This window comes from Salmo trutta, chromosome 40 (genome assembly GCF_901001165.1).
Source record: "Salmo trutta chromosome 40, fSalTru1.1, whole genome shotgun sequence".
Classification (NCBI taxonomy): domain Eukaryota; kingdom Metazoa; phylum Chordata; class Actinopteri; order Salmoniformes; family Salmonidae; genus Salmo; species Salmo trutta.
Window position 1 is genome coordinate 17502372 of NC_042996.1, and position 27847 is coordinate 17530218.

At 43.8% G+C, this 27847-nt stretch overlaps 1 protein-coding gene across 4 annotated transcripts in view; it reads left to right on the forward strand.

Moving 5' to 3' along the window:
* The window catches only part of LOC115180603 (pleckstrin homology domain-containing family A member 5), a 174484-nt gene that overhangs the window by 134293 nt on the left and 12344 nt on the right, over positions 1–27847 (forward strand). For 2 of the 4 annotated variants that reach the window (XM_029742822.1, XM_029742824.1), the window contains 10 exons: positions 1551–1623; positions 3316–3416; positions 6430–6545; positions 7816–8913; positions 22693–22868; positions 23190–23527; positions 23746–23829; positions 24776–24895; positions 25544–25597; positions 27001–27081. In XM_029742822.1, the coding sequence (XP_029598682.1) occupies positions 1551–1623; positions 3316–3416; positions 6430–6545; positions 7816–8913; positions 22693–22868; positions 23190–23527; positions 23746–23829; positions 24776–24895; positions 25544–25597; positions 27001–27081 (2241 nt within the window). The remainder of the gene's footprint in view (positions 1–1550; positions 1624–3315; positions 3417–6429; positions 6546–7815; positions 8914–22692; positions 22869–23189; positions 23528–23745; positions 23830–24775; positions 24896–25543; positions 25598–27000; positions 27082–27847) is intronic. The other 2 variants (XM_029742823.1, XM_029742825.1) reach the window with 2 other exon arrangements.

A 27847-nucleotide genomic window follows, 5' to 3' on the forward strand; every position in this document is an offset into this window, starting at 1 on the left:
TTTTTCTACTGTATTATTGACTGTGTTTGTTTTACTCCATGTGTAACTCTGTGTTGTTGTATGTGTCGAACTGCTTTGCTTTATCTTGGCCAGGTCGCAATTGTAAATGAGAACTTGTTCTCAACTTGCCTACCTGGTTAAATAAAGGTGAAATAAATAAATGAATTAAAAGGTTATCCAGTTATCTATTTAACAGGGACATCCTCATTCATATTCAGAAAGAGATACATTCACTTTGAATTTGTATTCCCAGACAGTGTATTGAAATCAGATTGTTTTTTTTGGGGGGTGGTGTGTGACCTCCTCTCTTGTTATCTGGCAATTGTATTCAGTCTAAATGTTGATGCATCATTTTGTCATTCTCATTTACATAGCCTGAGTCTTTTGTTTTAGCTAGTACTGATACGGTGGCCTGGTCCCTCAAGCAAAGTGACAACCATCCTTGATTGGATGTAACTTTCTCTCTTTCTCTTTCTCTCTGTCTCAATTAATCAGGTCACTTTACAGACTTGCTCGACCAACCGTGTGGTGGCTGAGCTATTTTGCTCTATCTTTCAACCTGTACAATGCAACTTGAGCATTACCTCTCCCTCACCAAGCTCTGGCTGTGGGTCAATTTGTCAATGTGTCTCGACCCCCTGGCACACACAAGACACAAACACACCCACACTCCCTCACTCCCTGACAACGATCAACATTCGCATCACTCAGTTTCCAACTAGAGTCGGACTGTTGTCAATAACCTTTCTCCTGTATGCTTCCCTCTCTACCATGCTGAATTACCCTTTCAAAGCTGCATTGATTCTCTCTCGAAAGACGTGCCTTTTCTCCTTCTCAAACCTGACAACCAAAGTCTTCTCTTAAAGGGGACATAGTTTATGTATGATGGCAAGGCTTTGTACTCCTACTCATGCATCAAAAGAAGCTGAATATGAAAACCAGAAAAACAACAAAACAGTCTTAGATTATTTATGTTATGAATAAAAAAGAAAGGCAAAGTTAGAAGAGAAGCCGTTAGAGAATAGACTGGAGCTTATTATCTAGAGACTAAAGCCAACTAAAGCACACACACACAGCTATGAAAACAGAAATGGGAAACTTGTCTGGTAGTTATTAAAAATATAAATTAAATCGGGCCAATTTGCTTCAGTGGGAGGAGATAGCTGTGGTTAATGAAACCGTCTGGGATCAGAGGGAGTGTTTTACGTTGCTTCCTGAACTCCGTGACAGAGTTGGCCACTCCGAGCTGGAGGGACAGCAGGGTGTGCAGGATTTGGTTCTAGCCTAGCTCTACTTACGCATCTAATTCAGCAAATCAGCAAATTTCTAGATGAAAAACAAGAGTAGCCTATAGATATCCAGGACCAGGATTGAGGAACACCGCTCTATGCACTAGATCTGATAGCGAATGCTTGAATAGATGGAAGCAATTTGCCAATTATTGTCGAAGGGCTCACCTAGCTTATCAGAGGGCAAGGAAGCGCTTCTACCAAATGTTTTGCTCTGTCTCAGTATCTGACTGGATTCTCCTATCTTCTGTTACCCTGTAGGACAGCACAGGGATGAAGCTATGGAAGAAGAGGTGGTTTGTGCTGTCTGACATGTGCCTGTTTTACTACAGAGGTGAGACACACACACACACACTCAAAACGCAACACACGGTCAAAGTTTGAGTATAGGACATCCACCAGGTGCATCATAGCTAGCAGTAAAAGGCAAACGTATTTGCTGCAGACGTAGACATAACACAATTCTCCCAGGTTTCAGAGAGTTTAATTTCCATAAATTGTTCAAATTAAATGGTCCCGGAGTGCAATCAGCCAGCTCTTTCATGACATGCCCGGAGGGGAATTTCCTGTTTATTGGCAAACCAAGAGACGAGAGAAGAGTTCTTAAGAGTGTTGACGTGCTATGCTTTCTGATAACAACATCTAGCTCTCTCTCGCGCTCTTATCTTCTTCACTCACTTCATTTGAACTTAAGTGCTGTCTGTCAATGAGTTTTTCAAAGGTAAGGTTTTGACTAGGAATTGTGTCTATCTGAAGGCAGGAAGGAAAGAGGTCGTTGGGGGAATATGAATGACCATGTCTGATTGACTGATGGTTCGGCTCTGGTCAGGATCTCTGTCGCCACAGAATGATCAAATCAAACCTATTCATATCATCACATAGCTTAAAGGTCAAGGTCACCTTGCTTCTTCTTTGTAGAATCTAGTGAAACCCCATTTTTAAATCAAATCAAATGTTATTGTTCACATGTGCCGAATACAACAGGTGTTATAGACTTGACAGTGCAATGCTTAATTACAAGCCCATTCCCAACAGTGCAGTTAAAAAAAAGAAGACACATATTTGCTAACTAAAAAAGGAAATAGTAACACAATAAAAATATAACAAGGCTATATAGAAGGACTACCGGTACCGAGTCAATGTGCAGGGGTACGAGGTAGGTCATTGAGGTAATACAGTATGTACATGTGAGTAGAGGTGTTGCTTTCAGAAGGAGGAGGTGCTGTGTTCTCATTTCATCTTCTCGATCTCTCTCCCTCTCCTCTCAGTTAATAATGCAGCAGCAGTAGAGAGAGCGGGGCAGACGCAGGGATGGAGTGCTGCAGGGAATTCTGCTGTACTTGCCTGTTTAAAGTAAACCCTGAAGCTGAGTTTGGGCTCTGTTGGTTTTGCTGCAGTCATGCTGCACTCTACAGATGGTGTGTTACAACACACTGTTGGCATTATACAACCCAGCTTTACGTAACACTCTGAGAAGCAGAGGGATTGATTCCATCATTGTTTACTTGTCTGTCTTTGACGCGGTAGTAACACTGTTGTATGCTCTCACACCCCAGTCAGTGTGTTTGTTTACCAAGTTGCGCTGTTAGGATTCAATTTGACTGCGAAATGATAGCTGTTTGGCAAAGCTGCCCGAGGAGAAACGGTTTTGTTGTTCTGTCTGGTTTGGGTACCCTACTGTGTAACATGCTGTAAGCCCGGGATTTGGGGGTTCTTAGTAAAGAAAGAAAGTGAACATCCCGCCATGCTCAACCCTCCCTGCCATGCTCTGATAAACTCCAGTTTAAATGGTCCTATCTGAGACGGTTAACACACCCAGACCGAAGATAATGCGTCAGAACTTCATAGGCACCTTTTTATGTTTCTGGTACATCCAGTGTCCACTGTCCTGTTAGAATGCTGATAGTTCCCCTCCTCTGATCTCTCCCGACTTTCCTCCACCAGATGGACCACAATGCACTATTCCAAAGCCTGTATCGACATTATAAACCATATATGACGATTCTTCTCGTCCTCTGTCCTGTAGATGAGAAGGAGGAGGGCATTCTGGGTAGTATCCTGCTGCCCAGCTTCCACATCTCCATGCTGTCTGTCGACGACCACATCAGCAGGAAATACGCCTTCAAGGTCAGTACTGTACACACAGACACAGCCCTATTAAGGACGCTGCGCTTCCGCGAGTGGACGGCCTAGTTGGTTGCAATGCGGAGCCCGAAAAATAACTTGGGAAAAATGTTTAGGGGGGGTACTTGTTTCCTGTTACTGAAGGCAAATCTATAATCCGTATCTCCTTGTCCGTCAGTCTGGATTGTATAATGTATGGATATCTGTAATGAAACAAACCTTTTTTTGTGATAGACAGCGGTACGCGGAAGCACGTCTTCCCGCTGTATACCACAGCAGAGTTATTGCTTTTGTACTGAGTTATTGTAGTGCTATGTATCAACAGCCATTGTCAGACAATCCATTAAGGGTAGGAAGCTATGGTGAGCATCCATTGGTCACTCGCGTCGCGATATCGTGGAGGATTCGAATAGTTCAGCTTTAGTCTCACCCTGTTCAGCTCCCTCGCCCATGCTCGCATCCCTCAACGGTCCCTCGCCCACTCTGCTTCTCTCTCTTTCCTTCCATTGAAAGTGAATGGCTTCTGTGTTTCACCGCGCGATGCTGCTTTCTAGTGTAAACACACTGTAACACACACACTTTTCTGCGCTTTTGGTCTTTCCTTCCAGAGAATCTCTGGAAATGCGTGTTTTATATGGAGAGCTCTTTGTGCATAGATCCATGATAAAGTCAATAGATTTTCTAGTCTCAATAGGCAAGAGGGTGATTGGAGCAAGGTGGGCAGAGAGAATATGAAGGAAAGTATATACTGATACAATACTATATCCACCTTCTGAGCATGTTATCCTCACATACCGTTTCACACAAGTCATCACAGTCAACACCGATTCACTCCTACACATTGACACCGTCTATAACACAGTAACAAACCCATCCGTTCTCTATCCCCCCCACATCCCCTACTGTCTGTCCTCTCCTCTGCTGTGTGTTAGGGCACATCCCAAATGGCACCCTATTCCCTATATAGTACACTAGCCCTGATCTAAAGTAGTGTACTATACAGTGCCTTGCAAAAGTATTCATCCCCCTTGCCATTTTTCCTATTTTGTTGCATTACAACCTGTAATTTCAATGGGTTTTTATTTGGATTTCATGTAATGGACATACACAAAATAGTCCAAATTAGTGAAGTAAAATTAAAAAAAATAACTTGTTTCAATAAATTGAAAAAATGTAATACGGAAAAGTGGTGCGTGCATATATGTATTCACACCCTTTGCTATGAAGCCCCTAAATATGATCTGGTGCAACCAATTACCTTCACAAGTCACATAATTAGTTAGATTGCACACAGCTGGACATTATTTAAGTGTCACATGATCTGTCACATGATCTCAGTGCATATATACACCTGTTCTGAAAGGCCCCAGAGTCTTCAACACCACTAAGCAAGGGGCACCACCAAGCAAGCGGCACCATGAAGACCAAAGTGCTCTCCAAACAGGTCAGCGACAAAGTTGTGGAAAAGTACAGATCAGGGTTGGGTTATAAAAAAATATCAAACTTTGAACATCCCACAGAGCACCATTAAATCCATTATTAAAAAATGGAAAGAATATGGCACCACAACAAAACTGCCAAGAGAGGGCCTCCCACCAAAACTCACAGACCAGGCAAGGAGGGCATTAATCAGAGAGGCAACAAAGAGACCAAAGATAACCCTGAAGGAGCTGCAAAGCTCCACAGCAGAGATTGGAGTATCTGTCCATAGGACCACTTTAAGCCGTACACTCCACAGAGCTGAGCTTTACGGAAGAGTGGCCAGAAAAAAAGACATTGCTTAAAGAAAAAAATAAGCAAACACGTTTGGTGTTCGCCAAAAGGCATGTGGGAGACTCCCCAAACATATGGAAGAAGGGACAGATGAGACTAAATGGTCAGATGAGACTAAAATTGAGCTTTTTGGCCATCAAGGAAAACGCTATGTCTGGCGCAAACCCAACACCTATCATCACCCCGAGAACATCATCCCCACAGTGAAGCATGGGGGTGGCAGGTTCATGCTGTGGGGATGTTTTTCATCTGCAGGGACTGGGAAACTGGTCAGAATTGAAGGAAGGATGGATGATGCTAAAAACAGGGAAATTCTTTCGAGGAAACCGGTTTCAGTCTTCCAGAGATTTGAGACTGGGATGGAGCTTCACCTTCCAGCAGGACAATGACCCTAAGCATACTGCTAAAGCAACACTCAAGTGGTTTAAGGGGAAACATTTAAATGTCTTGGAATGGCCTAGTCACAGCCCAGACTTCAATCCAATTGAGAATCTGTGGTATGACTTAAAGATTGCTGTACACCAGCGGAACCCATCCAACTTGAAGGAGCTGGAGCAATTTTGCCTTGAAGAATTGGCAAAAATCCCAGTGGCTAGATAGGCCAAGCTTATAGAGACGTACCCCAAGAGACTTGCAGCTGCAATTGCTGCAAAAGGTGGCTCTACAATGTATTGACTTTGGGGGTGTGAATAGTTATACACGCTCAAGCTTTCAGTTTTTTTTGTCTTATTTCTTGTTTGTTTCACAATAAAACATATTTTGATCATCAAAGTGGTAGACATGTTGTGTAAATCAAATGATACAAACCCCCCCCAAAATCAATTTTAATTCCAGGTTGTAAGGCAACAAAATAGGAAAAATGCCAAGGGCGGTGAATACTTTCGCAAGCCACTGTATAGGGAATAGGGTGCCAATTGGGACGCTGACTTAGTGTCAGTCTCTGCCTCTGCAGCAGGAAACGAGAGTAACACTCAGCTTGGAGTGTCTTCCTGTCGCTCATATTTATGGTCCTAAGCCTTAGCAGGTAATTAAAGTTAGCTACACAGCCTTGGAGTGGTAGGGATGCACACACACATTCACGCTCAAACACACAGGCGTGTGTGCACAGACAGACTGACAAACACATGCACACCTCTTTCAAAGAAGGTGATGTAAACACTCCCTGTGGTCTTGCCAAGGTTACCCACTTACCTTCCTCACACTCCTCTGTCTTACCAACTCTCCCTCTCTCCCTCCCTGCTAGGCGACCCACTCCAACATGAGGACATACTACTTCTGCACAGACACGGCCAAAGACATGGAGTCCTGGATGAAAGTGATGACGGACGCAGCCCTGGTCCACACAGAGCCAATCAGAAGGTGGGTAAACCCAGATAGAACTGCCCACAAACCCAAATCCCTCCTATAGCAGCCAGCCAGCCTTGATTGCCTGACCTATGGCAATGAAACCTACCAACTGAACCGTGCAATCTACCAACAGCGATTGCATTTGTTTTGGAAGCAAATGGACAGCCGTGAAAGACTGCAGTATTTCTTGCAGAAGCGAGAAATCGCATCAATTTAGAAGACAATTACCAGATGGTGTGTTGAAGATGCATTGCTGGGAAGAAGAAGCTATACAGCACAGCAATGGTATCCATCCTCACTGCCTCCAGTCAAACTTTCTTTCTTCTGTTGGTGTGGCACATCAGAGGCAACAAAATTGAAGCGTTAGTTCTTCTTGCTTCTGCACTTCACACTCCATACAACAAAATACTTTTAGTGGTGTTGGTAATTGCAGTGTTTTAGCCGTGAGCTGTTCGTGAAGGCTTATCGACGTGGGCATACAGCGCTTTATACTCTGGAGAGACTCCGATAGACAGTGACACCTTCTCTTCACTGTCCTGGAAGCGCAGCACACCAGCAGTCCTAGCTTCATCATTGCGGCGTGATGCAGGCCGCGTCTGGAGGTTTGTTTGTATGTGTGCACACTGCAAGTACTTCAGCACTGCTCTCATCTTAGTCTGGCAATAGAAATTGGACATACTGCCATTACTGTACCTTCACCTCACTGAGAAATACTAGGAAAACCCCAGGTAGAAATGCATAAGGTACTGGGGCATTAGATTAGCAGTCACCAGTGGCTGTCACTGTGACTTGTCCCTGAGCGCAGTAGGCGTTAAAGGACTGTGGCCAGCCTAGAATTGAGCTATTTCCCTCTGGAGTACCAGACCTGTTAATGGCCTTTCTGTAACAGACTGAAAGGTTGCAGCAGTGAATGGCTGCTCAGTCAAAGTAGCCATGTCTCACTGTGCCCTCAGAGTGCTGAGGGCAGACAGTGATGTTTTAAAAACCACTCACTTTCTCTGCTCGTCTCTGGTCCCCCGAGGCAGGCAGGCATATAGTCAGGCAGGTTGGAGGAGGGGAGACGCCTGACACCCACACAGCAGGAGTCCATTGTTGGAATGTGAAAATATGTTTTTCTGTGAACCTGCCTGGTAATGGCTTGTTGATGTATATTTATCTTCATCTTTTTATCATTCATCTGTCTTTTTTTCTTTCTCTTACTGTTTCCAATCCCTGTCAATCCCTGTCCTCTCCCTCCTTTTCTCGCGTCCATCACTCTCCCTCCCTCCCCTCTCTCTCCCAGACTGGATAAGTTGAAGGTGGACCGCTGCTGTCCCCAGGAGGTGAACAACATCCTGAACCACAACCGGGTTCTGACCCGACCAGAGATCCAGAACAACGAGAGGAACCTTGAGCCGCGCCAGCCCTCCATTACCCGCAGCATGGACCGCACAGACGGGGACAGGAAACACAAAGACCCTGAGAAACACACCCTCCAGAGAGAGAGGGAACGCTACACCCTGCAGAAAGACGGAGAGAGATACTCCCTTCAGAAAGACGGGGTGAGCTACACGCTGCAGAGAGACGGAGAGAGGTACCTTTTGCAGAAAGACGGAGAGAGGTACGCCCTGCAAAAAGACGGGGAGCGGTATTCCTTGCAGAAAGATGGAGGCGAACGATATTCTGTGCCTAAAGATGTTCAGATGGAGAAATACGCACCTCAGAAAGACGGGGAGAAGTACATGTTACAGAAAGATGGAGAGAGATATGCACTGCAAAAAGAAGGAGAGAGATACACCCTCCAGAAAGATGGACAGAAATACAACCTCCAGAAAGGGGTAGAAAGACAAACGTCTATGACTGAGAAAGATCGGTCAGATCGTTATGGGACCCTTGATGAAAGACAGAAGTATAAAACTCTACGGGAAGGGAGTAAGTGTGGTACCGTGAGGGATGGAGAGAAGCATGGGACGCTCGATAAGTATGGTACCCTTAGGGAAGTGGATAAGTATGGAACCCTCCGTGAAGGGAACAAGTATGGATTCCAGAGGGATGGCAGTGCTGAGAGGCCTCTGACTAAAATCAACAGCATCAAGCTCCAACCAGCCCAGGCAGCAGCCATCGCAGCAGCAGTTACAGCCTCCCGCCAGGTACAGGTCTCCCAGCACATGGCCCCACATCAGGTCAACGGCTCTGGGGAGCGGGCTGGGGACCACAGCCCAGGGGAGGTGGTAGGCACCCTGGGCAGAGGAGCAGGAAAGGCCCAGGACCCGCCTCAGAACCAGACCCATAACCAGCAAGCCCAGGAGCCAGAGAAGAGTCTGACCAGAACCAACTCCATGAGGCAGCTGGAGAACTGGGTTAGGACCCAGAGGACACAAGAGGATGACGATACCAGGAGGTATGGGGTTGGTGTGTCTTTCTGTCTGTCTGTCTGCGTGCACACCCGTGTGTTTTGGGGTGGTGTGTGTTGGGGTTGGTTGTGTTTCTGTCTGTCTGTCTGTATGTCTGTCTATTTCTTTATTGGTCTGTGCATACCCATGCCTCTCTGAAATCTGTTACTGTTCTCTCAGATAGTGCAAACTCATTGTCAAAGCAAAAACCACCTCAAATCAAATTTTATTGGTCACATACACATGATTAGCAGATGTTAATGCGAGTGTAGCGAAATGCTTGTGCTTCTAGTTCCGACAATGCAGTAATATCTAACAAGCAAAATCCACCTCTATGTGTCTGCAGTGCACTCTGTCAGTGAGTCAGCCAGCCATCTAGAGGTTAGGCTGTCTCTAACAGTACCGGGCGGACAGAGACAGAGAAATAAAAAACAACCTCTTCGCTCGTGGCTATATCTCCCAGACCTCTTTATCTTGACCATACCCCTCTCTCTCTCTCTCTCTTTCATTCTCTCTCTCTCTCTCTCTCGCTGTCTCTGCTCAGTACTCTAGCATCCTTGGCCGCGAGAGCTAAAAGCTTTTCATGTCACCGCTGTATGTCGTCAGGGATCATGCACTCATTTTGCTGGGCTTGTTTGAGAACAGGAGCGAGGGAATGTTTGCTCCCTGTCTCTTCGTCTCCTCCTCCCATTCCTTTAGATGAAGAAGTTATAGACCTGTGTCCCTGTTACAAGTAGAGCACCGCTCAATGCTCCTACTGCATCATCATCAGTCCTCTATAACAGCCCAGGGAATAGGAGGGAAACTTCCTGATGACATGTTTTTGGTTGTGTCTCAAATGGCACCCTATTCCCTATGTAGTGCCCTCCTTTTGACCAGGGCCAATAGGGATCTGGTCAAAAGTAGTGCTCTACATAGGGAATAGGGTGCCATTTGGTACGTGTAAATACTGATTCCCTCTCTGTGTTATTCCAACAATCTGGTGTTCTCACGTTTCCAATTCCCTTTGACGGAGATAGTGTGTACAATAGCAGTGCAAAGCAAACGCTCAGGTCCCAAGCTTCTATTTGAACTGTGGGCAGCAAGGTGAGATATTAGAACTGTTGTACTGTGAAATATAGATCAATGAAATTCATATGAATTGCACCTAGTACAGGACTTTATTATTATGTATTTGAAGATAGCTGTCCGGTAAAGGTATTGGCTATTTTTTTATTTATCCTTTTTATTTAACTAGGCAAGTCAGATAAGGAACGAATTCTTATTTACAATGACGGCCTACCCCAGCCAAACCCGGACGACGCTGGGCCAGTTGTTCACCCTCCTATAGGACTCCCAATCACAGCTGGATGTGATACAGCCTGGATTCAAACCAGGGACTGTAGTGACGCCTCTCGCAATGAGATGCAGTGCCATAGACTGCTGCGCCACTCGGGAGCCCTATAGCTCACTGGGCTCTATGGAAGACCGTATGTGTCTGTGTTTGTAGAACATAGGTTATAGATGCATACTTTATGCCCCTGTGCTTGTATGACATTGGCTATTGGCTGTGTTTGAGGTTATGTCTTCTTTACCACTGAGCTCTCTCTGTCCCAACTCTCTGGCTGTGAATTTACTGTACTAAGCCCATATTAGGAGCCCAGACATTCAGCCTGCAGCCTCTGCTATAGCCTAGTCTCAGAGCCAGCGAGAATACAGATTAGAGCCAGCGCCCTACTTTCCATTTTCCCTCTCTACCATCCATTAAACTGCATTTGTTTACGGCAATTAAGCCTCTGAAAAGAGGAAGGACTCAGAGGAACTGATGCTAAACAGCACAAACAATGGACTGGTTCAATTGAGCCCCCTGTTCTGTTAATGTCCCCTGTCCCTTTTAGCTTACTGTTGTAATGCCAAATGGACTCTTACCATGCAGTTGTTGTAGGCTTATAATACTGTCAGATGCTCGGTCTCATCCTCAAGGGGAAATGCTTTTATTTATCATATACAGGCTAGTTTCTGGACACCATTTTGAGACTTCATAAAGGCCGTTGGTGTCTTTGTGTCTGGTACTTAGCCTTGTTAATAAGCACATTGTCACTCCACTGGCATGTAGTGACTTATTAGCTAGAAAGTACTGTACCTTTTGGCAAATCACTGACTCATATTAACACTAGTAGCCAATCACCTCTTACTGTAATGATGTCATGACCTATCCATGGCTCTCCTCTCCCGATAAAGACCTGAGTGTGTCTGTGATATGTTAATGAACCAGCCGTTAATTGTGTCTCCCAGGTATATAAAGGAAAGGTAAAGCTAAAGCTGAGACTTATTAGCATAATGCTTTAATTAGATAAACACACAGGTAATTAGCGGCAGCAGGTAGCCTAGCGGTTAAGAGCATTGGGCCGGTAACCATAAGGTCGCTGGTTCGATTCCCTGAGCCGACGAGTTGAAAGATCAGTCGATGTGCCCTTGAGCAGAGCACTTAACCCTAATTGGTCCTGGAAGTCACTTTGGATAAGAGTGTCTGATAAATGACTAAAATGTAAATACAGGTAATTAATATTCTCAACCGGCAGGTAGAGCGTGTTTTGCATGCCGGTCCAAAAATCTACAAAAATGTTAAGAATTGTTGGTTCAGCATTTTTTTAATGCTCATATTACATTATTTCTGCCTCCCGAAAAGACCTAATATCTGGTGACAACCATGTCGAACCACATGTAACTGTGTTAACGGTCATTGATCTACAAGTCATTTGCAAGCCGATCCATCCCCAGGCAAAATCAGTAGCCTAGTCAAACTGCGCACTGTGCCCAGCTTCGCGCGCTGACCAACGCGAAGGTAGGCAGCCTGTTCCTGATCTTGCACATCTGTGCGCCACCTTCAGCTTGGACTGGCTAACATGGCTCGTGTGATCTTAGGCTTTATTAGTTGAGTGACAACCTATGTAATTTGCTAGTTTATTGTTATTTATTCGCTGTTGAAAATTGTGTGAAAGTAAACCGGAAACACAACTCTCATCTGGCTATACCTGCTGAACGGGGCTTACAACAGGTTTTATTTTGATTGTTCAGGCTCTCTATCGGCAATAGTTTTTTAAACAATCAGTGTATATGGTCATTTTTAGATATACAGGGTAAAGTTGATCATTTCATAACGAGGACAGCAATCACTTTTGCGAGGCGCGCTTCATGGCCGTAAAGAAAGGAGAAGAGAAAATCACTCTTAAGAACTGATGGTAGTGAAATCCCAAATTGTGCTATATATGTTAAACACGTCCACACACACACACACACACACACACACACACACACACACACACACACACACACACACACACACACACACACACACACACACACACACACACACACACACACGTCAGCTCATACAGATCCAGCTCAGAGAGGCCCAGCTCATGAGCTCCATCAACAGCAGATTTTAATGTAGAATGGAAAATAAATGTATTTATGCAACAAATGTTAGTGCAGCGAACCATATCGAATCACATCGATTCGTTCTCTAATCAAAAATGAAAGGTTCAAACTAAACGCATCATTTCTGCATCATATCAGAATCCATGTATCTACAGGTGCATTCGGAAAGTATTCAGACCCCTTGACTTTTTCCACATTTTGTTACGTTACAGCCTTATTCTAAAATTGACAAAATTGTTTTGTTTCCCTCATCAATCTACACACAATACCCCATAATGACAAAGCAAAAACTGTTTTTTTGCATAAGTTTTCAGACCATTTACGCAGCACTTTGTTGAAGAACCTTCGGCAGTGATTACAGCCTTGCGTCTTCTTGGGTTTGACGCTACAAGCTTGGCACACCTGTATTTGGGTAGTTTCTCCCATTCTTCTCTGCAGATCCTCTCAAGCTCTGTTAGGTTGGATGGGGAGTGTCGCTGCACAGATATTTTCAGGTCTCTCCGGAGATGTTAGATCGGGTTCAAGTTCAGGCTCTGGCTGGGCCACTCAAGGACAATCAGAGACTTGTCACAAAGCCACTCCTGTGTGGTCTTGGCCATGTGCTTAGGGTTGTTGTCCTGTTGGAAGGTGAACCTTCGCCCCAGTCTGAGGTCCTGAGCGCTCTGGAGCAGGTTTTCATCAAGGATCTCTCTGTACTTTACTCTGTTCATCTTTGCCTCAATCCTGACTAGTCTCCCAGTCGCTGCTGCTGAAAAATATCCCCACAGCATGATGCTGCCACCACCATGCTTCACCATAGTTTTCTCCAGACATGACGCTTGGCATTCAGGCCAAAGAATTCAATCTTGGTTTCATCAGACCACAGAATCTTGTTTCTCATGGTCCGAGAGTCCTTTAGGTGCCTTTTGGCAAACTCCAAGTGGGCAGTCATGCATTTACTGAGGGGCTTCCATCTGGCCACTCTACCATAAAGGTCTGATTTTGGTGGAGTGCTGCAGAGATGGTTGTCCTTCTGGAAGGTTCTCCCATCTCCACTGAGGAACTCTGGAGCTCTGTCAGAGTGACCATTGGGTTATTGGTCACCTCCCTGGCCTAGGCCCTTCCAGCCTGATTGCTCAGTATGGCTGGGCGACCAGCTCTAGGAGAGTCTTGTTGGTTACATACTTTTTAAGTGATGGAAGCCATTGTGTTCTTGGGGACCTTCAATTCTGCAGACATGTTTTGTACCCTTCCCCTGACCTGTGCCTTGACACAATCCTGTCTCGGAGCTTTATGGACAATTCCTTCAACCTCATGGCTTGGTTTTTGCTCTGACATATACTGTCAACTGTGGAATGTTATATAGACAGGTGTGTGCCTTTTCAAATCATGTCCAATCAATTGAATTTACCACAGGTGGACTTTACCACAGAAACATCTCAAGGATGATCAATTGAAACAGGATGCATCTGAGCTCAATTTGAGTCCCATAGCAAAGGGTTTGAATACTTATGTAAGTAAGTTATTTCTGTTTTGTGTTTTTAATGCATTTTCAAACATTTCTAAAAACCTGTTTTCGTTTTGTCATTATGGGGTATTGTGTGTAGAGGATTTTTAATTATTTAGTCCATTTTAGAATAAGGCTGTAACATAACAAAATGTGGAAAAAGTCAAGGGGTCTGAATACTTTCCGAAGGCACTGGAGGGATGGAATTGCCTTGAAAGGGAAAGCTGCACATCCCTATTGATTGGTCAACTCCCCCAGCCCTCTTGCAAAAATGTACATCATTTGTATCCTTTTAGGTTTCTGCAGTTTAGTGTTTTGGCACTTTGCCCACTGAGAGGGCTGTAAGAGAACTCAAAATCAGTCACCAAAGATATGGGATAAAAGGCAGGAATTCAGTTGCACCATTCCTGTTAGACATTGAAGAGTAGGAATATGAAAATAAATAGTTAAAATGTAAAAGGCTATAAAGCAAGAATTCTTAAATGTGCTCAACCAAGTAGTTGATATGTGGGTAAAATGTATGGTGGATTAATCTTTTTTTTTCTTCAAAATACTTGCTGAAAAATGTGATTAAATTGTTGCCAACTCATTATATTAGGCAGCATAAATTGGTGTTAAACCACTTTTCATGACCCATGGGGTCAATTAATCATTATTCAGACTTAAAGTCGCCTATAAAATAATCTATATAATAGTAATTGAAAACTGCACTTAATTTTCTCAAAATGTAGTCTGAATATGTGGAAAATATGGTGGAAGAACCTGGATCATTTGAAATTTAAGAACCATTTTGAGGGACATTGCACCCTATTAACCACCTGAAAACGCATGAATTTCAATGTAATTGAATTTTCATGTTTGGACTGACAAAATTACCATAACATCAGTCCTCATTTAACAATGCTTAACCTACATATAAAAGCCATCGAAGCAAACCTAAAGTAATTTTAGAAATATTGTTTTGATTATTAAAAATGCTATGCAAATTACCATTCTAATATGGCCTTGCTAGTAATAACCCTCTTTTGACTCCTCAACAGTCTGGTAGAGGTCTGTAATTTCCAGAATAAACATGAAGTTGTGTAAAAAAATATTGGCAGTTGTTATTTAAGTTATAGGAATGCTTACTTACTTTATCAACAATATGTTTTTCAAGAAGAGAGTTAAAAGGATTAAGATTAGCAATGATGACTGTATAAAATATTGAGCTATATTGAATGCTCACAAAATTGGGAAATTATATTATTTTATACTAATACAATTTCTCAGAGAAATAGATTTTGTTTAACAAGTAAAATGTTTTTTTTTCTCAAAGGTAGAGGTCGAAATTATTGACAACCTTGAAGATTCTTGGAAATAAAGTAGTCCATTTTTTTTTGTATTTGGTCCCATAGTTCTAGCATGCAATTATTACATCAAGTAAGTGACCCTACAAACTTGTTGGATGCATTTGCAGTTTGTTTTGGTTGTGTTTCAGATTATTTTGTGCCCAATAGAAATGAATGGAAAATAATGTAATGTGTCATTTTGGAGTCACTTTTATTTTAATATATTTCTAAACACTTCTACATTAATGTGGATGTTACCATGATTACAGATAATCCTGAATGAATTGTGAATAATGATGAGTGAGAATGTTACAGAGGGTCAAAGATCATACCCCCAAAGACATGCTAACCTCTTGGGAGTATGATCTTTGACCCTCTGTAACTCTTACTGATATTTTAGTGATCTTCTGAAATCTATCATGTTCAAACATATCCTTCATGTCAATTGTCTTTTTTGAAAGAAAGAATGCTACTATATCAAACCAACTATATCAAACCAACATTCTACAGATTTCAACCGGATCCAAACTTTTCTGACAATAATCTCAGTAGATCTTACTGTTGTTGGGAGAGATGAAAGCTATGTTTTCCCTGTTCCTGTTGATTCAGAGTGTTAGGGGATGGATGCATCCTAAATGCCACGTTTATAACAGTGGTGAATACTTTCCACCTGTAACTACAGTCCTTTGGCAGAACAGTACACTGCTGCCTGTCGAGATGTCACAGCCATCGAGGAGGATCTGCTTGGACTTCCCTCTAATATCGATACCCTCTGCATATCTATGAAACATGGTGAAAATAGATCCATCTCTCTGGGCTTTTTCGCTCGTTTTCAGTATTTGGAGTACCTGTACATTGGAGGCTGTTTTCCTCAAATCCTTCCAGCAGGGAATAGCCAGGGCCTTCCAAATCTGCAACATATGTACTTTAATGGATTGGTCACTGGGTGCTGTGATGGTCATATTGGGCCTAACACATTCAGAGATCTAGTCAAGCTAAGTCATTTGACCAAATTTGGTTATAGTGTCTTTATTCATGAACCCTGTGTAGAGGATTTGTCAGAAATACTATGCAGAATAATTCATATAATGTCACTTACAAAGTTAAATGTACAGGCACCATATATACAATCGTTAAACCAATCAAACTGCTCCATCTTAAACGCCACCGAATGCAATCTAACAAGCGCTGATTTAGATTTCGGTCAAATAAACCATATAGAGGAAGGTGCACTGGCTTGTCTCAAGAACCTGACAAGTTTTTCTGGGGCCTAAACCAGGATGTCCTACTGCGCCTTGCCCTGTCTGGCATTAAGCAAATCCAGTACTTGCATTTCTCTGGTAGGAATGACATTGATTTTAAAAGTATCTGTAATGTAGTGTTTTTGCTTTCAATCAAGGAAATACATTTTGCCAATGTCAATACAAGCAGCCTCTCCATGTCCAGTGTTGAGTTGTGCTTTGGGCTGGAATATATGGGTTTTGATGGACCTGGACCCTTCCATTCTTCTCCCCATTTGAAATGGAATTTTATTTCCAGTCCCAAAAACCTTAAAATATTATGTATCTGACCAGACAGAAAACAGTCTTGACCTCTGCTCCTTCCGAATACAACCAATCACATGGTTAAAACAACTCACTTTCATGTCGAGCAATGTACAAACGCTTTTTGCAAAACAGTTCAGCTGTCTTGAGAACCTGCAGTCTCTAGATTTATCGTGTAGTTTCATTTCAGACATTGAAGACTTTGCTTTCTTCGGATTGGCAAATCTGGAGTCCTTAAACATTACACAAAATAATATAACCCAGTTATATGCAAACACGTTTATTGGTTTACATAGTCTGACATTGTTAGACCTCAGGGAAGATCCACAGATCTACAATATTGAAGCAATGTCTTTCGCACAACTTACATGTCTGAGACAAGTGTTTCTGGGGTAGTTGAACTACCCACCAAGAGAACCTGTGATCAAGCTGAATCTGACACTTGTATTCGGTGACATTCTGAGTCACCTGACTCATCTGTACATTAGTTCAGGTATGAGGCCAATGCAGTTGATCATTGGCAGTAACGTCACATCTAAACAGAACCGGAGTCTCCAACTCAAAGGCCAGACAGTGTCATTTTGAAGACTGTGACAGACCCTTCTTTCAGTCTGTAACCCATCTTAATGCTGATGCTGAATAATTCCTTTGTGGATCTGAATTCATGGGAAAGTACTTCAGGTCTGTGGAGACATTTGTGTACAGATCAAAGCTTTCAGCTAAAAGTGGATTTAACATCAATGTATCAGCTGATTCACCTGAGGAAACTGACTCTAATACAGGTGGATCTTTTAATACAGCGTTCTGCCGACATCATTTTTCACAACCGGACCAAACTGGAGGTTCTGAAACTTTCAAACTGCAGGATTGACTCTTTGGAGGGGGGTTTAACTAAAGACTTTAAATCCTTGAAAACATTCTATTTGCGTATCGAGAACATTTATCATGTAATCTACAGCTTTACTGAACCTCTCTCTAGCCTAAAGTTTTTGATACTTGATACATTACAGATTTTTTGCAGTTGTGACAATGCTTGGCTCATTGCATGGGCAAAGGGGTACAGGCCGGTTGAAGTGATCATGCTTAATCATGAAGTTATGTATAATTTAGAGGACTTGATATGCTTGTCAGACAATGGACTAGACACACCTAACTTTGTCAAGTACACAGAAGCCAACTCCACAACAGAGGTGGGCTTTGTGCTCTTTGCTGCGACTAGCCTGGGAGTCCTGTTCTTCATGCTGGTGGTGTTGGTCCATAATCTGGCTGGTCCTTACCTCCTCCCTCTCTACTACATCATCCTTGGCTGGCTGTCGGAGGCGACGCGATCAAACACCAGGGGGCGCTACCACTACGATGCGTTTGTCTCCTACAGCGGGAAGGACGAGCGATGGGTGGTAGAGGAGCTACTACCCAACCTGGAGAAGAGGGGTCCCCCTTTCCTACGCCTCTGTCTGCACATCCTGCAGGGACTTCCAGCTGGGGAAGGACATTGTGGAGAACATCACAGACAGCCTCTACCGGAGCCGCCGCACACACTGCCTGGTCAGTCGCCACTACCTGCACAGTAACTGGTGTTCCCTGGAGATGAAGCTGGCCACCTCCAGGCTGCAGGTGGAGCAAAGGGACATCCTCCTCCTGGTCTTCCTGGAGAAGATCCCCCTTTGCCGGCTGTCTCCCCACCACAGACTGGCTCGCCTGGTCAAGACTAGGACCTATCTGGACTGGCCCCAGGACCCCCATCAGCACCAGGCATTCTGGGACAGACTGTGGGCTAAACTGAAACCTCCAACTGAAGCCTGAGATCAGAGGTTTATGTAGGACCTTGTGTTAATGCTGAGACAAATAATGTTAGCAGATTTGTTGAGGTATTGCATTTGCAGTTAAAAGTCCTCGGTACTAAGAGCCTCCCGAGTGGCGCAGCAGTCCAAGGCGCTGCATCGCAGTGCTTGAGGCGTCACTACAGACCCGGGATCGATCCCAGGCTGTGTCACAGCCGGCCGTGACCGGGAGACCCATGAGGCGGCACACAATTGGCCCAGCGTCGTCCATCGCGCTCTAGCGACTCCTCGTGGTGGGCCGAGCGCCTGCAGGCTGACTCCTTGGGGCGGGCAGGCACCTGCAAGCTCGGTCGCCAGCTAGACAGTGTTTCCTTCCTCCGCGTCAAAAAGCAGTGCGGCTTGGCAGGGTCGTGTTTCGGAGGATGCATGGCTCTCGACCTTCGCCTCTACCGAGTCCCAAAGCTGCAACTTCCCTACGGACAAGACTGTAGCTACCAATTGGGGAGAAAAATAATGTAATAATCCTCGGTACAAAACGTCAACCGGTGTTTGAGGTTTGTTTAGACAATTCTGATTCCTTAAATTAAATAAGCCTGTATTTTTTGTCTCCAATCAGTTCCTATAAAAAGAAATTCAACACCTTATCACTAACACATATGTTTGTTTGTGTCTTTGTTGCTTAGAGGACCTGGAAAAGGCTCCATCACTGGTTGTATACAATTTTTGTCGTATATCAGGGTAAAACCAATGTGACCATCTGCTGTATGCTGCTTTGAATGACAATGCATGAATAACCATGAACCATTTATTTTAATTTGAACATAGATCAGAGGTTTGTACATACATTTAGTTGCTAGTTGTTTAACAAATGTTTTGCCTGTATATGGTTTACTACATATGTCATTTAACAATTCTTAGCTCATGGGTGTAGGGAGGTGTCTCCCTTTCTGGACAATGAAGTTATTTCTGCGCTATATTTGTGAGTTGGATGGAACCTAGTTTTATTGTATTATTTGATTATTGTATATTGTTAACATTTAAGTACCTTACAGTGATTGTTTTCAATTAAAATGGTAAAAAAAGAAACAAAAATGGTGTTTTAGCAAATAGCGATTTCTCAAGCAAGAATTGGTGACGTCGCCAGGCAGGCAAAATTCCATCCCAACAAAACAGGCTGAAATCTCAGGCGATCTTTTCAAACAGCTCTTACACTAAAAGGGCATTATCATTTTCACAAATTCACAGTATTATTCCAACCTCATTGTGTGTAAATATATATAAAGCACAGGAAAATCTCACTTTTGACTGCGTTGGGCCTTCAAAAAACAATTCCCCTGCCTTAGCATAAGCAGAAGGAGTTATTTATATTTTCAAAGACCACAGAGAACTGTCCTCTCATCAGACCAGTTTTCAGCAGCTTGCCTAGACCAGCAATGCACCGACTATGGTAGGCCACAGAGTAGGCCTGTTATGGCTGTCTAGCCTCCATTATTATGGCGTCTGATGGAGAGTACAGCCTTATCAGTATAAGCCACAGAGAAGCTTATACTGGGAGTAACCTGCCTAAGACCTGAAGAATTTATGTTAGCTCCTTGAGGCTTGAGCTCTGTGGGCAAACATAAGTAATAGACCCGGGTTCATACCCAGTTGGTGACAGAAGCATCTCTCTAGCCACAAGTTAAGCCCTCCCCGGGTCTTCCTAGTGGTCGTCCAGGGTGAAAGTTGCAGACGGACCAGGGGTCCCGTTCTTTATCAAGGTGACTATGGACTCCATAGAGAGTAGGGGGCTGCACACACATGACATTGTCACAGGGAAAGCCAGGGGGATCAGACTGGAAAGCTGTTAATGTCGGCGCTGCCTAGGTGGATGGGTAGATTTACAGAGCGGAGGGCGCGGCAGACGAATCTCAGGACTTGTACTGCGTTTTCCGCCACGCAATTTACATCCGTCGTACTGTACATTCCTATAGAGTCGACCAGATACCTGTCAGTGAGAACAGTATGATATCGACCCAGAGTGGACTCTGTCGGCGAGCCAAACATGCGTCCTCCCAGTGTAATAATGTAGTTATAAAGGCAGCAGGTTGGCATTTATTGGGATGAATCTTGTCCTGGAGGTAACTCGTTACGTAATCAGATTACTTTTGAGTAACAGAGTAGAGTAACCCATTACTTTTTCAAATTGGGTACTATATTACATTTATTTTTTCAAACAACGAGTGCATTACTTTCAGAATCATATCTCTACTGGGTGTGTGTTTCCATGATCCGATCTCGACTTGTTTCCTCATTTAATTCTCCAGTGAGCAGAAAAAGGCTGTTTGGAGAAATGTCATGACAGCGGCTGTCCATAGAAATGTATAGAGGGTGAACCGCTGATCTTTGCCATTGATCGCTTCTGTTATAAATAAGCCCATAGAGAAGACGACAGTAGCAGATTATGATGACATACTTCAAGTGAAATCCCAAGTTCAAGAATATTAGGAAATAGCGACACTCCAAAATGGTCAAGAAGCCTTAGTCGCGGGAGGACACATTTCTCTGTCTCCTCCCTTTCCACATGTGGTGTGCGTTCGTGTGTATGTGCCTGTAGCATTATTGCTGAGATCGTCATTGCTAAGATCATTTCCAAGAACTTCCTCTATTTACAGACGCCTGATAAGCTTTCCTGTAACCCATATTTATACTAAATAAATAAAAAAATGTTTAAATGTAAGTGTGTTCTGTATTGAAAATAGGAAATCGGAACAACTCTCCTACTTGCCTATACTAGTACAAAAAAAATGCACTAAGTCATACATGATCTCAAAAGGTAGCCTGAACATGTGTGAAACATGGTGGAAAAACCTGGATCATTAGAAATGTAAGAACTATTTTGGGGACATTGCGCTATACAGCACCTAAAGATGGACACAAATTTACCATGATTTGTTCAAATTTGACATCGTTCTTATTAACATAATAACATATCTACTGTATAAAAGCAATTCAAGGAGATCGAAATTAATGTATATAATATTCTTGTGATGAGTAAAAATGCTATGCAAATTACTATTCTTATGACATTGCTAGTATGACCCTCTTGACATCTCAAGCGCATGGTAGAGCTCTGTAATTTCCCAAATTAACATCTAGTTGTAAAAACAAAGCTGCTAGATGTTATTGTTTGAGTCGTTCGTACTTGGAATTTAAGGTGACATATTTCTTTCAACATGTTTTTTAAGAAGAGGCAGTTAAATGGTTAAGACTGTTTTTTATTACCTACAGCCCATTTCCTGTGAGATGGAGCTGGAGCCAAGTGCCTTTTACATTAAGTAGTAGGTACTGTACAGTACCTTTTACAGTCGGTAGTAGGCACTGTACAGTACCTTTTACATTAAGTAGTAGGTACTGTACAGTACCTTTTACAGTAGGTAGTAAGTACTGTACAGTACCTTTTACAGTAGGTAGTAGGCACTGTACAGTACCTTTTACAGTAGGTAGTAGGCACTGTACAGTACCTTTTACAGGAGGTAGTAGGCACTGTACAGTACCTTTTACAGGAGGTAGTAGGCACTGTACAGTACCTTTTACAGGAGGTAGTAGGCACTGTACAGTACCTTTTACAGGAGGTAGTAGGTACTGTACAGTACCTTTTACAGGAGGTAGTAGGCACTGTACAGTACTGTTACATTACATTTACATTTACATTACATTTAAGTCAGTTAGCAGACGCTCTTATCCAGAGCGACTTACAAATTGGTGCATTCACCTTATGATATCCAGTGGAACAACCACTTTACAATAGTGCATCTAAATCTTTTAGGGGGGGGGGGTTAGAAGGATTACTTTATCCTATCCTAGGTATTCCTTAAGACTAACAGAGAGAGGCAGTAAGTGTACTCTACTTGCACTACTAAGTGCCTATTATTGCTCTTTAGGGGCCCAGGTTCTTCTCTAGAACTATATTTAAGCAATAAGGCATGAGGTGGTGTGGTATATGGCCAATATACCATGGCTAAGGGCTGTTCATAGGCACAACACATCGCGTCATACCCGTGGTATACGGTCTGATATACTACGGCTGTCAGCCAATCAGCATTCAGGGCTCAAACCACCCAGTTTATAAAATGCTATATGAGTGGATTGATTGATTGATCAAAGTATTTGTAAATCATGCTATTGAAGATCATGTTTTATTAGCTGATTCATTGACTGATTTCCCCCTCCTTGTCCCCCTGTCCTCCAGCATCACCTCCTACCAGACGTTGCCCCGCAACATGCCCAGCCACCATGCCCAGATCGTTCCCCGCTACCCCGAGGGCTACCGTACCCTCCCCAGGAACATGCTGTCCCGACCCGAGAGCATCTGCAGCGTGGCCGGCTCCGTCTACGACCGCGCCCTGGCTCCCACATCCAACTCAGGTGATGGGTCTTAAACTTTACTGTTGTACTTGACTATGTCCCCAATGGCACCCCATTCCCTATGTAGTGCACTACTTTTGACCAGGGACTATAGGGGATAAGGTGCCGTTTGGGACGTAGTTGAAGACTTTGCTGGTATACTTGTCTTTCTTGCACTCACACTTCTTTTCTTTCTGGCACTGATTTTGCAGATAGTGGCTATCTTGAGGTTGTACGGTTTTACTTGTAATGATTGCGATATATTGTTTGTTTTAACCTAGTTAAAGTCTGTGTGGATAAGAGCCTCTGCAAAATGACTAAAATGTAAAACTGTAAATGCAGACAAGAGGCGCTCCATGAGGGACGACACCATGTGGCAGCTGTATGAGTGGCAGCAGAGGCAGGCCTTCTCCAGGCAGGGCCCACCGCCACCAGGCCACTACGGGACCCTGCCTAGCCCCAAGACCATGGGAAACATCTCTGAGCACCAGGGGGTGGCCCACTCCATCCCCACATCCCCCTCCCATGGATCCCTGGCCCTCTACCACACCTTCTCCCCTCCGGGCCAGCACCGCAGAGACAACCCACCAGGGTCGACCAGGTCCGAGGTGTCCTCACCCGTCTTCAGAGGGGACCAGACTATGACTGTAGACTGCAGGCACAGGACTCACCTCACCAAGGTAACTGACAGAGAATGGACCACGATCATCTAAGCCAGTCTTACACATCCAAATAATCACTAGGGTTTTAAGCACAGAGAAATGACTGGAATTGCTCTGCATTAGGCAGTAGGTATTTAGTTTATTAATAAAGCATTCATTTTACTTGTCGGCCAGTTGAAATCAGTACATGTAACAGAGCATCCTGTCCTCGTCCTGCCTCTCTCTCTCTCTCTCAGTATAACTACCCACCTGACCGCCGATCCATGCCAGCAGTCATCCCAGTGCAGACCATTACCCCACAGTCACTACAGGGCAAGACGGTGAGTCACCTAACAATCTCTTACCTCCTTCACCTCTTCTCTGCTTTCTTGTTCTCCTCTCCACTGTCCTCTTTTCTCTCGGCAACATTGCATTGTGAATGATAGTTATGCTATTGGTATGATTTCGATGGGACGCAAATACAAATCTGTTTTTGCGACAGGAATAAAAACAAGCACACAAGCTATCATGTATTACTGTCGTTCTGTCATGCTACAATGGATAGCCTGTATGTGTGCTGCATTTCTGTCAGAGTATGTGCCTTGTTACATTCTCTGCTGTCTTTTATTGCAAGCATCTGTTATTTCTGTCAGTAGCAGACACAATTTGATTAAAATAATGGCATTGTCTTGGTGATGATACGGAAAGAGAGAGAGACGGTGGCACCAATGAAATTGCCTTTGACTGTGTCCTCTCAAATTGAGTAGACTAGAATGAGCCGGAGAGATTGATATTCTGCACAGTTCATTTTGTAACTCTCTGAATATTATTGGGATTGTCTAACTCCAGTGGAAGGCGCACAGAGCGGCGGCTTCGCACTGCAGTTGATGAGAAATATTTGTGATAAGTGATTTGAAATGATCGCTTTTACTGTTACTGAATATATTCTCTCACTTTTCACCTCCATTTGGAGTCAGGAGACTGAGGGAGTTTATTTCAGCCAGATTCTCTAAAGGTGCAAGTCTTATAACCCAGCCCCAGCACAGGCCGAGACCCAAAACCAGTGTTTCCAAAGGCATCTTGTCCCTAAAGACTTGTCAGAGTCCTGGTTAGAAACATAGGTTAAGGCAGGGATTACAAAAGCGAACACTACTTTTTTCCCTCAGTTTAAAATCGTCGAAAATGGAAAAATCAAGAGAGGTTTGGTTAATGTATTTGTTCATTGATCGACCGCTGGATGAATTGACTGTCTCGTTATCTCCTCTGTGTCTACGCTGCGTTGTACAGCCAGAGGAGCTGACCCTGCTGCTAATAAAGCTGCGTCGGCAGCAGGCTGAGCTCAACAGCATCCGGGAGCACACTGTGGCTCAGCTCATGATCCTGAGCATGGATGGGCCCAACGCCAAGGTTAGCACCAGGAGGGTGCACATACACAGCATGTCATTGGTCACCTCCAGGGGTGGTGTGTGTGTGTGTGTGGGTGGTTGGGTGTTGATGTGCCATCTCCATGCAGCTCAAGGCTCTATGAGCAGGCCATGCATTCCAGTGAATGCATATTATGTGTTTGCTCCTACCTGTGTGGTTCAGTGGTGTATGGTTGAGTTTTGGTTCAGTTTTGAACTCCTTTCAACCCTTTGGTGTGCTGTGTTCATCTGGCCTTGATTTCATCTTTTGATCTGTTGACATGCAGAGGACAGCATGGTATGAGTATCATGTGATTGCCTGCTTGTTGTCTGCTGTGGTTTCCCATAACCTTTACGAGGAAAGTGTTGGTAAGTAGTTTGATTTGATGTGTGGTGAACAAATCGTCTTGCAGTGGGTTTTGCATGGTTTGGTTTAGCTCAGTAATCAACAGTAAATGGTGGTGGTTCATGTTTCGGATTAATGTCAAAGCCACAGTAGTGACTTCCTCTTTCATCTCCATCTTTCACTATCAGCTTGTACCAGTTCTACTTCTATTTCCTACCGTTTTCCCTTCCTTTCCTTTACCTTCTCTCTTTCTCTCCCGTCTGACTCTTCTCTCTTCCCTCTTTGTCTACTGCCTTCTGATGTTAGAGTGAGGTTCTGTCTCATCACCTTCAGAGGAACCTCATGTATCTGGAGAGCCAGGTGAGGAGTACTGCTTTATCTCTGGTTGCTCTCTGTCTCTCTCTCTCTGTGTCTCCCTCTCTCTATCTATCTCTCTGTCTGTGTGTGTTTCTCAGGGTTAGGCACTCCCCGGGGTTGGTCAATACACCCAGCTGCTCTCACGCTGCTCAGGGTTATTAGTGACTCAAATACCAGGGCCGCGCTCCTTTTGGTGTTTTCTATACTTTCTCCTTTTCACTCTTTTCTCTCCGGCCCTCCTGAAGCATATACCGTTCACTGCAGAATAGGAGCTGCGCAAACCTGCATTCCCACGGGAGGACATATTGTCGAGCTCAGTACAAGAAAAGTACAAAAAAAAAATACTTTAAAATGTTTAAAACGCCTTTCTTGGCATGGTAATGCTGCCCTAAGCTAATAGGCTTACTCGTATGTTTTTGTGCTGTATAGTTCGTACAGTCCCTGGAGAACTGTCTTTATAAAAAAGTAAATGGAAGTCAAGCTTGAGAAAGCACGAGAGCAAACTTCAACTTTTGAGGATGAAGGGAACCTTAAGGGATGTTGTGTTTTCTCATTCCGTTTTTAACTTGATGATGTGTACCTGTAGTAAGCTAGTCATGTCATTACCATAATGTAATTAAGACGGTATGGAAACAACCTCCGGGGTTTCAGGTAAAGTGGCTAGGCCTAGCGACTGACGTTCTGACTAACGCTCACTCAGGCACAGATAATCAGGGCAGACGTCTAAAGGTGCCGTTTGTTTTTTGGAATGGGCCCTTTGGTTTAGAACTGATAAATAATTGAGTTCCTGTTTCTGAAAAGGTCATGTGTAGCAGGAGAAACCACTCTACCATGTGTACACGAGGGACCTCACTTAGTGACTTCACGGAGTCTGATTGGGACCCCTCTAACCAAATGTGAAATGATTTGATCTGCCATTTCAAAGGCTTTCACCTCTAATGGCAGACAATTTCACAGCGGTTATGAATGAACTTTATCTCACCGCCGTGCTCCTTCCCCCTGGTCCGTAGGCTCTGATGCATGCAATTGTTTTGCTGTTTGTTGGTAGTTATTGGTCGGGATGATATTATGAAAAGCAGGACCGTTATGTCTCTCCTCCGTCTGCTGAGAGGGACTGGCAATATTGTCTTTGGACCCAACTGTAGCCTCCTTGTATGTACTGTAAACATACTAGGACTTCTCCCAAGAGTTCTGGGCCTTTATGGTACAGGTGGTAGCTATAGCCTCAGGGTTGTTGGCTCAAGCCCCCGTCTCACTCAATCACTAGTACTTTATGACAACAATGTGTTCTTTATTTCTATGGATCCTTTCTAGGCTGTGCTGCTGTCTTCACTAACTAACACCTATATTGTACTGTTGTGTGTTGTTGCTCCCTTCCACCCTACCTAACGTCGATCTCCCACTAGACGAAGGACAATGAGCCGTTAATCTTCATGATTCACACTATGATTGAGAACTCTGCTCCAAGGCCTCAACTGTACCACCAAGTAAGGTCTTATTGGCAAACTAATGACTCTTCTCCCGCACTCCTCTCCTCCCTCCATCATCGATCCCTCCTGTTTTTGTTCCCGTTGGATGCAGTCAGTCGGTTTCCCCTCTTCCTGGTGTCATGATCCCAACATTGTTTGATATGTACCTTCATGTGTTGTTTTGACTACAGCACATCCTCGTCATCCATTTTTGCTTTATTCATCAGTCCGAGGTTGGGTTATGGTGGATGCTACGTAGCCATGCCCATCCTACCTCATTGTAACTTGATGGTATTGTTGCTGTTAGGTATTATGGTGGATGTTACCTTAGAGCCATACCCCATCTTCCTGCAATACCAATGCTGTTGTTGATGGATCCTATGTTGGCTTGGCGCTGTACGATCACAGTCAAAACAACACCTCTCTTCTCTGCGCTTTGGAATATTATGTTCAGTCTGTCTATGTGGGTATGATAAGAGCTCAATGCAAAACCTGTTGTTTAAGTAGCCTAGTGGTTAGAGCATTGGGCCAGTAACTGAAAGGTTGCTGGACGAATCCCCGAGCTGACAAAGTAAAAATCTGTCCTTCCGCCCCTGAACAAGGCAGTTAACCCACTGTTCCTAGGCCGTCATTGTAAATAAGAATTTGTTCTTAACTGACTTGCCTAGTTAAATAAAGGTTAAATAACAAGTTTATCAAATACAATGACTTCCTTATTTGGGTGGTGGCCCAATAGTGTAACAGTGAATGAAAGAGTGCAGGGGTATTTTATTTTTAGCTGGGG